Source organism: Rhineura floridana, chromosome 13 (genome assembly GCF_030035675.1).
Source record: "Rhineura floridana isolate rRhiFlo1 chromosome 13, rRhiFlo1.hap2, whole genome shotgun sequence".
NCBI lineage: Eukaryota > Metazoa > Chordata > Lepidosauria > Squamata > Rhineuridae > Rhineura > Rhineura floridana.
The window spans coordinates 14592334-14607989 of record NC_084492.1 but is presented as its reverse complement, the minus strand read 5'-3'; the positions used below and the strand labels follow the sequence as shown (position 1 = coordinate 14607989).

Here is a 15656-nt window from a genome sequence, read left to right as displayed (position 1 = left end):
ATAAGCTAATTTAATAATAGCATCACAAAATACCATTATGTTCTATTAAAGGTTGTGTTTTATGTTACAATGTTCACATTCTAAGTTATTGAATCCAAATTATTTATTGCACAAAGAGTATGCTGGTAACAACAACACTGTTTGCCTTTTCAAGCAAATGCCATAACTTTTTAAGGTCTTATGTATGGTCCTAAAGTCTTGAAATGTTAAAAAAAAAACTATTTTAGGGAGAAGGAGTTTAGTGTAACACTGTGTAATGTTGTCTCTGAATAAAGTACATTGTTTTCATCCCCAAAGAAATCATTGGCAAATACCTTTCAACGTACTATTGGAGACACACCTTGGCACTTGGATATATGTTTTCAGGACCCATCCTATTCCTGTGATTGTAATTTGTTTTAATTGTTTTTAATGTTGAGTTTTAACCTGCTGTAACCTGCCCTGGGACCTGCCGTTGAAGGGCAAGTAGTGGTGGATGATGATTATGATGATGATGATGGATCAGGAGCTTTCCGGGACTTGAACCAGGACCCTTTAGGTCTCTGTGTTGTTCCCTTGTATGGAGAGCCATTGAATTGTAATTTCAGCAGCTGCCTATGCAGGCAAGTACTCACAAGCCCAAGATTGGACCTGTCTACCCAAGCAGGCCATTGGACCCACCTGACAAGAAGGACTACCTGTTTCAGTTGTCTTCCTTAAGTAGCAAGGTCTGCCAGGCCTCTGGTGTTGTTCTGTATTATTTGGTCCTGACCACTGTCTTGCTCCTAAGCTATGCCTCCTAGTTTGTCGCTTTGACTTTTTGTCCTGGTCCCAGGCTTTAATTATACACCCTCTAGTTTGTACTGCTTACAGCTGCACTCTGAAATAATCATTTAAGCACTCTTTCCTTAAGTAGTTTCCAGCAACTGGTATTCAGAAGTATGCTATCTCTGACTGTGGAGACAGAGCATAGCTATAATGGCTGGTAGCCATTTATAGCATTCTCTTCCATGTACTTGTCTAATCCTCTTTTAAATCCATCCAAGTTGTTGCCCATCATTGCTTCCTGTGAGAGCAAATTCCATAGTTTAAGAAGTAATTTCTTTTGTCTGTGCTGAATCTTCCAACAGTCAGCTTCATTGGATATCCACGAGTTTTAGTGTTATGAGAAAAATTGATCTCAATCCATTTTCTTCATGACATGCATAATTTTGTATATTTCTATGATGTTGACTCTTACTTGCCTTTTCTCTAAACTAAAGAGCCCCAAATGCTGCAACCTTTCCTCAAAGGAGAGTTGCTCCATCCATCCCCTTGATCATTTTGGTTGCCCTTTCCTGAACTTTTTTAAACTCTACAATATCTTTTTAAGGTTTACACCACACTTTGCAGGTTCAAGTTGGTTGCCATTCAACAAGTTTATCTATTTCTAAAAATATTTATAAACTGTAAACTCATTAAAAAAATCAAGGTGGCATACAATAAAATAATTAAAATGTCATAAAGCTGTGAAATCTTAAAATTCAAAACACATGACCAAAACGTAATTAAATTAATTCTCTGAAAGCACATGGCAAAACAAATATGTGTTCAGCAGGTGATGAAATAAAATTGTAGATGCCTGTCAGATTTCAATAGAAAGTGTTCTCAGTTGCTGGTGACACTACACTAAATGCCTTGGTTTGCATAGAAACTAAACAAATATGATTTTATACACTGGACTGGTCATGAGGGCTTCTGCTGATGATTGCAGTAATCTGGATGGGGTATAAGGGACAAGGCAACTTGTGTAACTCTTAAAGATCAAAATCATAAATGAGTTCCTCCTCCCCAACCTCCCCTCAAAAAAAATCCAACTGAACTGAACAAAAGCTATACATAGAGGTGGGGGGGGGGAACAGGAATCTGTTGATTCAAGTTGATATTCCTCAGTTTGTTTGTGAAACAACCAGTCAGATTACTTACTTCTCCAGATGTTGTCATGCAGTTTCAGTGCATGTGAACTGTGCATAAAATATATATTCTAAGATCAAGATTCAAGCAACATTCAATTCTATGGATTAGTTCATACAAACTGGCCATTTTGTCCATATGTAGGATAACATAGAAAGGCTGGAGTATGAACCAGGCTATGCGTATAGATTGTGTATGGCTATTTTTACTACTGGTGAAGTTGCAAAGAGTATAACTGGTTACATTAGTTGCAGGGCCACCTCTGTATGAAATCAAGTTTGCACTTTATGCAGTCTGGATCCCATGATGGTGGAGGTTAAGAAGGGAGAAACCTGCTTGTTAAGTGTGGACAATATGAAGGGACATCAAAGGGAAAGTCACAGTGGTTAGATCTGTTAATAACTTAGCCAGATATAATCTCTCTGTAATATCTTTGAATACCAAGTGTTGGAGCCAGAGGGTGAGGGCTGTTTTCTTTCAGTTTCTATACTTACCTAAAGGATCCGGGTGGTCATGATTGGGGAAAAAGAATGGTGGAGTCGATGGACCTTTTTTCAGACCCAACAGGGTGTCCTGCCCAGAGTGAGAGTCATGAAAAGGAGGCAAGGCTGGAATTAATTCCTGTTTTATTAGAGTAACATCAAAGGCAATGTGTTTCATAGACATAGTTGTGCTAACTCACTACATTCCCTAACTAAGCTACCTAGGCTTACTCTGCAGCGTGTGAAGAAAGTTGACTCAGCAACCGGGTCAGGGGGGCGCCGCCTTAAATAGGGAAGGTCTTCGCTCGCAATCTCTGACTAATCCTGGGGGTATGTGGAGGTGGTGCGCCCTCCTGGTCATCCTTCAACCGCTCTGTTGAGGCATCTGTAAGGGGAGTGAAGTCTGCTTCAGTGGGAGAACTGTCTGTGGGAACTGGCAGGCTGTCAGTTACTCCCCCTCCCTCATTGTCCTCGAAAGTCTCATCTACCTCTGATTCCTCCTTCTGCCCTATCTGAGGAGGCTGGGACTTGGCCGGCTCCCTACCCTGATTCCCCTGGGTATGCTGGGGCTCAACACAGGGCTTGTTTATTGCCTTGTTCAGAAATAAAGGGGACCCATGCTTTTATGTTACCAAAATATGCAACTGTGAGCTTCAGGCTAGTGTGTTCCCTCCCTTCCTCTTTAGTCTGTGAGAGGAGAAAGTTTAAACCTTTCATTTAGTTTGGAACAAACTACGGTTTCCCAATGAATATGGGAAACTATGGTTTGGTCAAACCACAGGTAACTAATCACAATCTGAAACCATACATGCAGTGTTTATAAATCAAGGTGATCATACTCTCCCCATTGATGAATTAGGGTTTTGTGTACTTAGATTAGCAGCCCAAATCACTTGCTTTTCAGAAGGTAGTTAACTGGATAAAAATGCTAGCAAACTAATTTTCTTGCATAGCTAATAGTAAATATTGAATGAGGATTTATGCTATAATAAATGGCCACAAAATGGTTTCCAGTTATGGCTGGACCAGACCTATTGCTAGAATGTGTGAATCTTTAAAATTCCTAAGCAGCTTGACCCTCACATAAATTATAGGCTTATTTTTCCTTCTCCTATAATGGGACATGTTTTCTTATAGAAAATAAGTGTGAATAGTAAGGGGATGAATAGTGAGGTTGCTTAGATAAGTGTTTTTAGTTGTGGAACTCTCTTCCCCTGACAAAATCCAAGCTCAGACATCTTCAGAAAGAGAACTTTTTTATTATTTTGGCTAGGTTTAGGTGCCTGAGACTACACAAATGACAGGCGGCTGAAGAGGTTTTTCAGTATCTCTAGGATTTCTATGTTGTCTGATTTTTTAAAAAATAACTATGTTGACCTATATTTTAAGTTATAATGATAAGTCTTTAGAAAAAGCTGCACTAGAAATTTAAACCAGTGGGAATTTGTTAATAGATTGCCTTTTGTGATTAACTGTGTTTGTTTTCCAAACAAACTCCACACATGTATGACATCCTGCCCCCCTTCCCTCTTTGCCTCTAAATGATACATGGGAGAAAACACTGACTGTTGAAGACTCTTTTCAGTATGCACCTATTACCATATTTGCAATATACAGCTTCAGTTTCCCTCCTGTAACTACTCGCTATGGGCCATTTTCTCTTTGGAATTACACTCTTGCTTATGAAGGACAGGAAACTGGGCTACTCAGGGTTTGTTTTGTTTTGTTTTTCAAGACATAACTGTAACACAGCGCCATGAACCAGAGGTCCAACCTAACCATGGCTATTAATCATGACCGTCCATTATTTACGGAGGATTCATTCATTGTTCCATAAAGGTATCTAGAGGGTCAATTAGAGACAACAGACAGGATTTTTCAAAGACACAAGAGGGTCAATTAAGCCTTCCTTGTAATTTTCTGCTTTAACAGCAAATGCCAACCTATCGTGCAACAGATACAGTGAAGTTTAGAAATAAACAGGATGCTTTTTTATGTTTGGGAAAGAAGAAGGGAGGGGGAAACAAGATGTCAGTTTGCTAGTAACATATGGTTCACTGTCAAGCCATGGCCAAAGCAAAAAGAGAATTTTTATCATTGCAACTGGCAAGGTGCAAAGTTCTTTTTAGGGTCAGGGCACCTTGGGTGATGAGGGAATTTCTAAGATGGAACATTCTGATTCTACTTCAGAGATGCATCATTTATCTCTGGATTCTTCTTGCCTGTGGTGGCACTTCTGCACACAACCAGACCGGGGGTTCAATACCCCAAGCACTTCTGTTGTGCAACCTCCATTTATTTTAACTAGGACCACTGAAATGAATGAAGTGCTTAGTGAGGTTTCTCCTTTTGTTCATATCTGATTAGAAACAACAGAAATCATAACAGATAGCGTGATCAAAAATCCTGCACAAAATATTTGGCAAAAGTATAGAAAATAATTCAGGAGAGCTGAATGGCTAGCAAAAAACTTGGAAGAAGATGACAAGAATACATGTTTATAGGATTTCCATTCATCATACGAAGGATGGAAATGTGGCTCCAGAGTAAACATACTGACATCAATGGGGTTACTTTGGAGTAAGCAAATTTTAGAGTAAGCATTCAGATTTCATAAGAACATAGAAAGCTGTCTTATACTAGATCAGGTTACTGGTCCATCACACTCAGTACTGACTCTACCGACTGGCAGCAGCTCTCCAAGGTTTCAGGTACGTGTCTTCCCCAATCCTACCTGAAGATGCCATGGACTGAAATTCAGACCTTCTGCATGCAAAGCAGACATGGTACTATGTAGCTACAGCCCTTAGTGAATACCCAATATTTGCATCCCTTCTGCAATATCTTAAAAATCTGCCCAGGTATTAAGATCCTCATCATAGGCTCTTCTGAGAGTCTGCAGAGTGTTTCATGGAGGGGGGGGGAGCAGAATCATTCTGTTGTGGTGCTTTACCTTTGGAATTTGCTTGCAAGGGGAGCTCAGCTGGTGCTGTCTTTATCTTTCTAGGTCCAAGTGAAGATGTTTGTTCATCCAGGCTTTTTAGAACGTTCACTGGGTTAATCTGGCTTTTAAAAAATGTTTTTCTGTTGTGATCTTCACTTGTTATACTATATTAATTTTTCTGTGGTATCTAAGAGCTATAGATAAATGCTCATGGATTTGAGGTTTCAGAGCTCTTACAGCACAGAGAGAGTTGGGTACAGAAAAGGGGCAATGTGTTAAGTTCTTATTATACTGGCGCAATAGCGCCTGTGTTTAATATAACGCAAGATTACTTATTTTGTAGGCCTGGAACGAAAGGTGGTTTATTGATGTACATATTAACACGCAACTGCATAGGAAAATGAAAGTAACTACAAGAGCGAGCTAAAGGAAGGAGTCTTGGCTCCAACCCATAATAACTGGAGACAACGTTTGACTCTATCATTACCTATTACTACGCAATGAAAGTCCTGTTTACTTGTTATGCTTTGAGGCAAACTGTCAACCAGGTTTGAGACTTGGGCTCTCACATGCATCCTTCCTCCACTGCTGCAAGCAAGCAACAAGTGGACCAGGGTGGACTGTTCTTGATCAAATTTAATTGTTTGGTGGAGTGAACACTCAATTTCTCCAAGGAAATAATATTTCTCAGTTACGTGGTCAGGAGGATTATGTTTTCATATAACTATGGCACAAACATATTGTTGCTTTCTGTGGTGAAGGTGCATATGTGTGCCCACTCCCTAAACTTGTACCAGATTGAGAGTTCTACACATATCATAATGATTGATTGCCTGCCTGAAACAGAAAAATAAAATGGGCCATAACAGCATCACTAGGCTATGTGACATTGGGCTTGTACAAAGAGTATGTTTCTCCATTGTCCCCCAAACAACTGTGTTCTGCCCCAGCAAGCTTTAGGATGAAAGTGACAGACTATTTCATTGTGTTCTTGATTCATCCACTAGCTTGCTACGTATTTGTGTGCGTGTGTGTGTGTATGTAAGGAATATTACATTCTATGTATTCTGTTAAAGTCCATTTCTCAAGGAATGAGCCAGCCAGTGTGGTATATTGGCTTGAATGTTGTGTTTTGGCCTGGACAATCTCATTCGAATCAGATTCAGACTTGCTAGTGTATTTTTCTTCAGTATGTTTAATGAAAAACGTCAGTTTAGAGCACTTCATGTATTAGCTTATAGGTTACACAAGATTTGCATCTCTACACAGCATAACTAGGCAAGAGTATTCAAAGCTAAGACATTGTTGCAGCAATTAGATGCATACTCCGTACAACCCTTAAGCAGATTCAGGCCTGCTCTTTCTATTTGTGTGAGGAAGGTGTCACAGAACGGAAATGAGCATGTATGTGATAGCTCCTGCTAGGTGGGAAAGTGAGGGGCAGCTGAGCCTCCTGTCACAATTGTCTGCGTGTCTAGGGTGATGGGGGTGGCACCTCATTGAGATCCTCCTCCTCTAGAGGAAGTATGTGTGGCAGCAGCCTCTTGGGAGAGGGTGGGATGGAAGAGAGGATAAGGGACAGGCTCCTGATCAGCCAGCAATACTTCTTTTGTAACTGGAGCTAAGGGGGAAGAGCTGTCACTGACAAAAGTACTGAAGTCTACTGTCTCAGCAATTCCTGGTTGCAACCCATTAGGGCCCTCCACTGGGTCCCGTTCTGTGTCGTCTTCTTTATCACTCCAGGACTGCTCCACGGGACTCATGACATCTTTAGAGTAGGGAGGCCTGAGTCTCCCCCACCCCCAGTAAGCCTTGGGACAGTAATTTTTGCTCAGTCTAACTTGCCTCAGAAGATTGTTGTCTCTGTGTGGCATTTATTTAGCCCTGAGCTTCTTGAAGGTAGGATGGGACTGATGATGGTGGTTCCAAAATTGTTTTGAGTAGAAGGGAAATGGGTTCTAGCATTATTTGTTTGTTCCATTACATTTGGAGCCCACTTTTCTTCCAACTCAGCTCACCTCAAGATGGTATACATGGGCTTCCCAGGTGATCTCTCGTTCAGGCACTGAGCAGTACCCAGTTTGCTCAGCTCCAGTAAAATCACGACATTATATGCCTTAACCATGCTTTGAGATCTGCAGACGTAACTTGCCCTGCCACTAGGAGAAGAGTTAATATTGCCGTGTTCACAAACAGTGGATTCTGCAGCAGTCCTCAAGCTTGTACAAGCGATTGTATAGGGTGTTGCACAACCAGAAGAGCATCTCTTCTGGGGAAGGGCTGTACTTCAGTGGTAGAGCATCTGCTTTGCATGCATAAGGTTCCAGGTTCGATCCCTGGCACCTCCAGGTGAGGCTAGGAACGATTGCCTGCTTAGAACCCTGGAGAGCCGCTGCCAGTTAAAGTAGACAGTATTGACCTAGATGGACCAATGGTCTGATTCAGTATAAGGTAGCTTCCTATATTGCTATCTTTGGATTCAGTTCCCCTTTTCTTGCACAGTCTTCTGATATGAGATGTAAAAGAGCCTCTCTGTGGGCAGATCAACACCTTTAGATTCAGCCCATTATTATGTGCTTTTCCTGGATACTAAAGATAGACAACTGTTTATAACTGGCAGTTTGCCTGATGTGTAGTTACCCTATAATTTGCAAACAATTTCAGTGTGTACATGTAAATTCTGTGCCACTATCTCTATTTTTGTTACCATTTAAAAAAGAATCAAGTGTTGTATTTTTTAAAAAGCCAAGGGGGGGGATACGTCAGACCTAACCTCTTATAAAGAAGGTTAAGCATATTTTTTGCTTTCAAAGCTTTATTCTGTTGGAATCTGGAACATAGCTTCAGCAGATTTCTGAAAACTCGTGACTACATTCAAGTTGATTTCACTGTTTAATTCTGCATATATATAGTACACTCTATGCACAGGTTTCTTTTCTGATGAGTTTGAAAACATGTTTTCAATTGCACAGTGCTGCTGCTGCTGTCGTGTTTCATTTACAAAACATTTAAATGGAAAACAATCTTTATTGTTCATCTTTCTCCCCCTTTTTAATTTTTTTTAAATTGAAGCTTTGAATTTCTGAGGATTCCTCAATGTCTCTTGTGTGAGCAGTTCTCAGAGTAAGCATCCATGGTTTGATCCTTATTGTCCTCTTATTCTCTGTAGTCTCTTATCAGAGAGTTCTAACTAATGACTTAGGGCCACACTCTGCTCTCAGATGCTGGCTTGCAACTTGCATTGATTCCTAGGAGAGTTGTGTGTGCATTCTGGAGAACAGAATTTGGCTCTTAGTGTGTGAAATAATAGCAGAAATGGACAGAAAAGCCTCCAGCACATTCATCTTACTGACCTCAAGCAAAAAAAAGGGGGGGATAATATTAATCCTATCTCTGTTTTCACATTCTTTTTAGCTTTATGTTCTATGGGAGAAGGTGTGTGTGTGTGTGGGGGGGGATTCTAGCTGTGCCATATTTTATGCCTTTGCATATACAGAGTTCCAGTATTTAAATTGTATAATGAACTTCAGTAACATTGAATACCATTAATGTTTTCAAAGCAATTTTTGAAGCAGAATCCAAGTGGGTTTATTTAGATACTTTTTCAAAATCAGCCTTCCCCATTCTGGTGCCTCGAGATGTTTTGGACCTCAACACTCATCAGTCCAAGTATGTTGGCTAATGGGAGTTGTAGCTCAAAACATCTCAAGGGCATCAGATTGGAGAAGGGTGTTCTAAAAGTTATTAGGTGCCTTATGTGTATGTGTTACATGCCTTCAAATCGATCACGACTTAAGGCGACCCTATAAATCAGTGACCTCCAGTAGCATCTGTTGTAAACCACCCTGTTCAGATCTTGCTAGGAGATGCCCTGTTCCCCTCACAGAGCTTCAATCAGAGTGGCTGACTGTTAAACCAGTCTGGCCACTGGACCTTTGTCAGGAGAATAGCAGTCTCCTCTCAGCACCCTTCACAAACTACACTTCCCAGGATTCTTTGGGGGAAGCCATGACTGTCTCAAGTGAAATCAAAGTCTGGTATGGGTGTGGCCCCCTGATTAGCCAAGCCAAGCCAAGCAGCTGGGAGTCTGGCTTTTAGAGCTCTGACAGTTGATTCTTACTGAGCATGCTCGACATTATCATTGAGTTCAATGCAAAATTTCTTAAATTAATTCAAAATCAGCCAGACATTTTTTAACTTTTAAACTGCAGAAGATGAAGGTCAGATTATGGGGCAAGGTCAGTAATAGGATTACAGGTCCTCTGTGAACATGGGTGATTTTTAATGAATTTCAACAGATGAGAACTCTTAGAGAAAAAAGTCCAAAAGGGGTCTGGGTTTTTTCTCTCTCTCTTTAGACTTTGAGCTCTCGATTCTTTCTGACTGTTTTGTTTATTGCCATGGAAATTTAGAGGGTTGTTAAGCAAGTGTTTTTGAGTTCAGGACTATAAGTTTTGTAAGGATTTGTTTTGAAATGAGCTTATGGGAAGCATGAGAATGGCGATATTTTCAATGTAACATTGAGGAATGTGAAAAATCCATGCTGGATATAGTATACAGGCACTCTCGATGCTGTATAACTATTCCTGGTGATTTGTTTCTTCCAAGTATTTTAAGAGAAGCTTTCACCTCATGTTGTAAAAGTTCTGGTTCTTCTTCATATGGTTCCTCTGTGAATAAATCTGTCATTCTTGCATCTCTTTTATAGAGTTCTTTAGTGTATTGCTTCTACCTTCCTTTAATTTTATCTTGGTCAGTCAGTGTGTTCCCCTGACTGTTCAACATCTCTAGTCTTGGTTTGAATTTCCCTTTCATTTCTCTAATCTTTTGGAATAGGGCTCATCAGGAGCACAACAGGACAGGGGTTTGAATCCCCACATAGCCATGAAGCTCACTGGGTGACATTGGGCCACTCACTGTGTCTCAACCTCATGAAAACCCTATTCTAGGGTTGCCATAAGTTGGAATCGACTTCAAGGCAGTACGTTTACATTTTTATTAATTTTAGACCCAGCAAGTGCTCTCCAAATTAATCTAATTTAATAGAGCTCTCTCCAAATTGGACCCCAGCAAAGGGGAACAATCCATCACCACTCCTGCTATGGGAGCATCGCTGAAATAGTCTTGCTCCAAATGGTTTCATTAGTAAGGCTGTAATTTCTGCCACTTTGGGCCACACTTACTCAAGCAATTCCAGAATAAGAATTTCTTGACTTTCTACCAGTGAGACAACTTTCTTATGTGGTCCCATTCATAGTGAAAAATAAAATGACAAAGCCAATGACTCAGCATAGAGAGATCCACCAGCTTATCTTGTATTTAATGAAATACAAATGAACAACATATCCACCCTCTGGCCCACTTCTGCAGATCTCCATAAAGTTTATTCATCTTGAAGTCTAAAGGGAAATAAAATTGGTATGCTCCATACAGTAGTTTGTACTCAAAAAGTTTATTAATCTTTGCCTTATTTTAATAAGTCACTGTACATTGTTTGGAGCATGCAGTAATAGATATACTTTGGGGACAGAGCAATTTTAAACTGTTGGTAGATTTCTAGAGTGCCTATTAATGCTTGTGACAAGATGGTTATGTAATAAGCCACTTGAAGTCATCATCAAACCACACTTGTGAAGAACACAAGAATTACATAATAAAACTTAGAAAATTGCTTGGCTTCTTAAGAATGGCTTCCAAATAATAGAGTGTTACTTGATAACCTGATTTGTGCTATTCCATCTCTTCTAGTGCATGTGTTTAACAACTTCTTTGTTACCCTGCAATATCCACCCTCATATACAGAACAGCAATTTATTGCATGTTGAATATACTAGCATGTTCTATGCTGTCTTTAAAACATTTGCTGTGCAGAACTATAAATGATACTACTTGAGAAAAGGTAAGGAATTGGAAGGTGGGAGTCTGTTTCTCTGCAGCAGTTTATTTATTTTTTAAAAAAACTATTAGGTAGATGTATTGAATCTTGCATGCAATAAAAATTGCCTCAGACCTGGCATTCCACTTGTGTTGAGAAGTTATGAACACCATTTGTAGACAGACAGAAAAATCACTGGTATTGCCATTATCTACATCTGAGGGATTTTTATTTCTCAGCTAAGTAGGTAAACATATGAATGACTCTAGTACAGCTGTTGGAGAGATGATCCTGGATTCATTACTTTGCACAATGAGATTTCCAAATCATGTTTACTTTTTGTGACATTATTTTTGACAGGCCATGCTCATAGTTTGGTTGCAGACTTAGGCAGCAAAGCAAACTGTATGGAATCTGCTGTAAACTATGTTCTCATGATGCTCCCAGAGGGGCATTCTTAACCTTGTGATGGCACCTCAAGACAGTGTAATTCATGGAGTTCCCAGGCAGTCCTCCATCATTGACCAGACCCAGACATGTTTTGCTTCAGCAAGGTGGCCTGTCATGTGCCCTCAAACCCATCATAACTTACAACCAATGAAAGTATCTTAGGCCTAGTGTAGGGATGGGGGACCTGTGGCCTTCCAGATGTCGGACTTCCGCTCCCATCATCTTCAACCACATGACTAATGGTCAGAGATTATGTGGGATGTATAGTTCAACAACATCTGGAAGGTCACAGGTTCCTCATCCCTGGCCTGGAGTTTTTTCTGTTGTTCAATCAGAACAGCAGGGTCTTTCCTCACTTTCATGTGTTCCAAAATTTGCATTGGATATAGCCTTCTTCATGTCAAGGGGCTGTGAGGCCTTGTATTTAGCTCTTCTTTCAAAGTTGTATGCCCACTGTCTCCATCAGCATGTTGGGCATAACTTCTGAAGCAGAAAGCCTGTTCTTTATGTGACGGCTCCATGCATGATATAGGACCCCAGGCAATTAGATTTCTAAGAGCCTTCATGTGTAGAGCAGGGGCTCCACTGCCCAAATTGTGTCCAACTTGGGTTTGAGAGCCTGCTTCTTAGGGTGGGGCTCAATGCACGACCATGCAGTCCCTTTGACACTTGCTGTCTTTACACAACTAATGCCTGAAGAGGACTTGGTGAGTGTCTTTTCACACATGTACATTGGGAGGTGGAGCTGGTTCCCACAATGCTGCATCCAATCCTGAATGTTCATTATTCGTATTACAACTGTCTCAAAATAGATAAAGAGTGATTTGGGTAATTTAGACTTTTGAGCCACAGAGTGAATAATGGGTATTCTTCTATATTGGGTTAAAATGAATGAGACTCTCTTGCGATTATATACTGCCAATTTCTTTTGTAAGTAGAATGGCTATAAAATGAAGCAATTTCAATAAACCTTTTTTTTGGCCAGATTTTGAGAATTGACACATAAAAAGGATTTGTTCTCCAAACTGCCTTTGATTAATTATAGCTATAGACTACTAGCTATTACAGTTTTGATTAAACTTCCAGTGAGCAGGAAAATTAGCACTTCCTGCAATATCTATATTATTTCATTAGTGTGAGCTTCCTTTTAAAAATGCAAAGCTCACCCTCCCCTGCCTTATGCTACTTTGAGCATCTTCAAAACTACAGAGAGAGTGGGTGAGAGAGAGCGGTGTATGAACACTTGGCTAAAACGACATCGCTGGTTTGCAAAACCGCCATCAGGATATTCTTGCCATTGATAATATTTCCATTATTATCTGAAGATTCATATTAGAGGATGATGTTGCCCTTTATTGCATATGACCACTTTATGCAGAAGAGATGCATAATAAGAAGTCTTTGTGTATAGGTCCTCGATATAAAACTTAGAGAAATGCTATGCTTGAATGAGTGAGTTGGCAAAAGAAGTGCAGTGCTCTGGGAGAGATTCTGCAGGTTATGAGGCGGTTGAGTGCCGGTAACATCTGCCACTCATTTTTACACGTATCTTTTCAGATGTGGGAGTGATTCATGCCCTATGCCCTAAGGTTTAATGTAAATAACATTTTCTTTCCTGTTGTCCAACTTCATAAGTTTCTATTCATGTTTAGCATAAAAGCTTTCATTCTTATTTCATTGTAGACCAGCTTTCCACAACCAAGTGCCCTCCAAACATTTTGGACCTCAACTTCCATCACTGCCAGCCAGCACAGCTGTGCTGTTAACTGGGCCTGATATGGACAGTAGCTGTTATAGACAATTTGAGAAAAATCACTGAGACCGATGCAGACAGTTCCAGGCCCAATTTAAGGTGGTTATGCTTGTGTATAGAGTCCTGAATGAGTCAGGCCCCAAATATTGGAGAGACCATCTCTTTCCTTACAGACCCTCTTGTGTGTTAAGATCAGCAGAGGGGGGCTTCTTGGTAGTTCCACCACCCTCAAACGTTTGGGGTGGTAGCGGTGGCGGTGGCCTGAGAGAGGACGTTTACTGTGGGAACCACTAAGATGTGGAATTTCCTCCCCACAGAGGTACACCTGGCACTTTCACTGTATAGTTTTTGGTGAGTGCTAAAGATGCACCTCTTTACCTTGGCCTTTGGCACTTGAGATGTATGTTTTCAGGACCCACCCTATTCTTGTGAATGTAATTTGTTTTAATTGTTTTTCATACTGAATTTTAGGCTGCTGTAACCCACCTTGGGACCTTCTAGAGAAGGCGGCAATAATAATAACAATAATAATAATATGGAAAAGCACTAAGGAAGTATGATATGCATTCTAATGAAGTACAGGCTTCTCACAATCAAAACCTGGTTCTGATTTGAATCTGTACTGGTATTTCCCATCAGCTTGAGCTGAACTCCGTGAACTGTACAGATTTGCCTGATATTCATATCATTGGTATGCTGATGTCTGTGTGTTCAGAAAGTCATGTTGGGTGCATATATTCAGATGGCCACTCTACCATGAGCTGGTGGAGAGTAGAGGGCCAGAAAGAGAAATATGGGTTCATTAGACCTCGGAGAATACCTGTAAGAAGGTAAGAGTTGTGTTTCAGGATCAGATCTGCTGTCCAGGTTGTAACTGTTGATGGGCAAATCCAGGGCTCCTGCTTTCCCTTCTTATGGTTCTTTTAATATGGAGCTGGACTGGACAGCCCTTCAAATAGATGACATCTTCAGATAGCAGTTTGTTGTCCGGCAGCCTTTCACACGGAAGTTTGTAACTAATACTAGTTTCACACTTAAGGCACCATAGGTTGGGGAAAAAAAAAACCCTCTTGTGCAGAAGTACGCAGAGCAGGCCTCTGATGTTTATATATGTTATCAATATTTGTTATATTGATCTTGTAATTTTATTATTGTATATGTTTCTATGTTTGCCGCCCAGAGAGCTGTTCGCTAGTCGGGCGGGATATAAGCTGAATAAAATAAATAAATAAATAAATATGTGGTGATCTTTAATATTTAGGGTTTTAATGGTTATTAATGAACTGCTCTCAATTTCAATCTCTAATGCCAAACATAATGCAAAGATTTATTTATTTATTTATTTATTTAGTAATTGCCTTGGTAAAGTGTTTACACACAACAATTTCTCAGGAGCACTTTAACATTATCCTTGATGTTTTGTTTTGTTTTGCTGTTTATATTCCTTGTAAATATTTGAACATGATTTTCATTCCATGTTTCTCCAAGAAATAATATGATCAAAAGCAATACGCTTCAGTGACCAATATGTAATATTTCCCCATTGTCAAATTAAGAGTCCCAGAGATATAATGTTACTGGGAGGTTAAAACATGTTAAAAATCAATTTTCATAAAGCTGCACCTTTTTTCTACTTTTTTTTGCTACACCCTAGTATTAAAAAGAAAGATTAAAATGCAAACACAGAATTATTTTTCTGGTCCCTTTCTCTGCACACACACGCACACACACCCCGGTGCCTGCAATGGGTTATCATTTATTTATGACGCTTTAAAAAATCTGGAATGTAGGGAAATATTGTCTTGAAGCACGATATAATATTGGATTGAGAATGTTGTCTGACAGTTTCCTTCTTATATTTTCCTAGAAAATATGCTGGTGTATGAATTTTTTAAAGGGGCTTCAATATACTATGTATTTGAAAGTAATATTGAAGTATGTTATAACCGGTTTCTGTCCTCTTTGAAGATTTCAGACAGCTTCTATCCTTCAGACAATGACTACCATTGTAAGTTTAACATGTGGGGTTGAGCACAGATAGGTATCTGCATCTGCCAGTTTATTGTTGAAGTAAAAAGGTAGACATGCAACCACTTATTCTAGCAATGGATAGACATTATTTCTTTCCCCTGGCACCCAATCTGTTTCAGAATGAATCCATTCAAAATTGATTCTTGAAGAGGTTAGGGACCAAATGTCCCAAATTAATCCATTATTAAA

At 39.9% G+C, this 15656-nt stretch overlaps 2 protein-coding genes across 7 annotated transcripts in view; both read left to right on the top strand.

Moving 5' to 3' along the window:
• WWOX (WW domain containing oxidoreductase) overlaps positions 1–15656 on the top strand; it is a 797581-nt gene that overhangs the window by 306722 nt on the left and 475203 nt on the right. The gene's annotated exons all lie outside the window — the stretch shown is intronic.
• The window catches only part of LOC133369372 (myotubularin-related protein 8-like), a 36351-nt gene that overhangs the window by 11927 nt on the left and 8768 nt on the right, over positions 1–15656 (top strand). Inside the window, exons 3-4 of the mRNA XM_061594645.1 lie at positions 14076–14127; positions 15304–15444. Of these exons, the coding sequence (XP_061450629.1) occupies positions 14076–14127; positions 15304–15444 (193 nt within the window). The remainder of the gene's footprint in view (positions 1–14075; positions 14128–15303; positions 15445–15656) is intronic.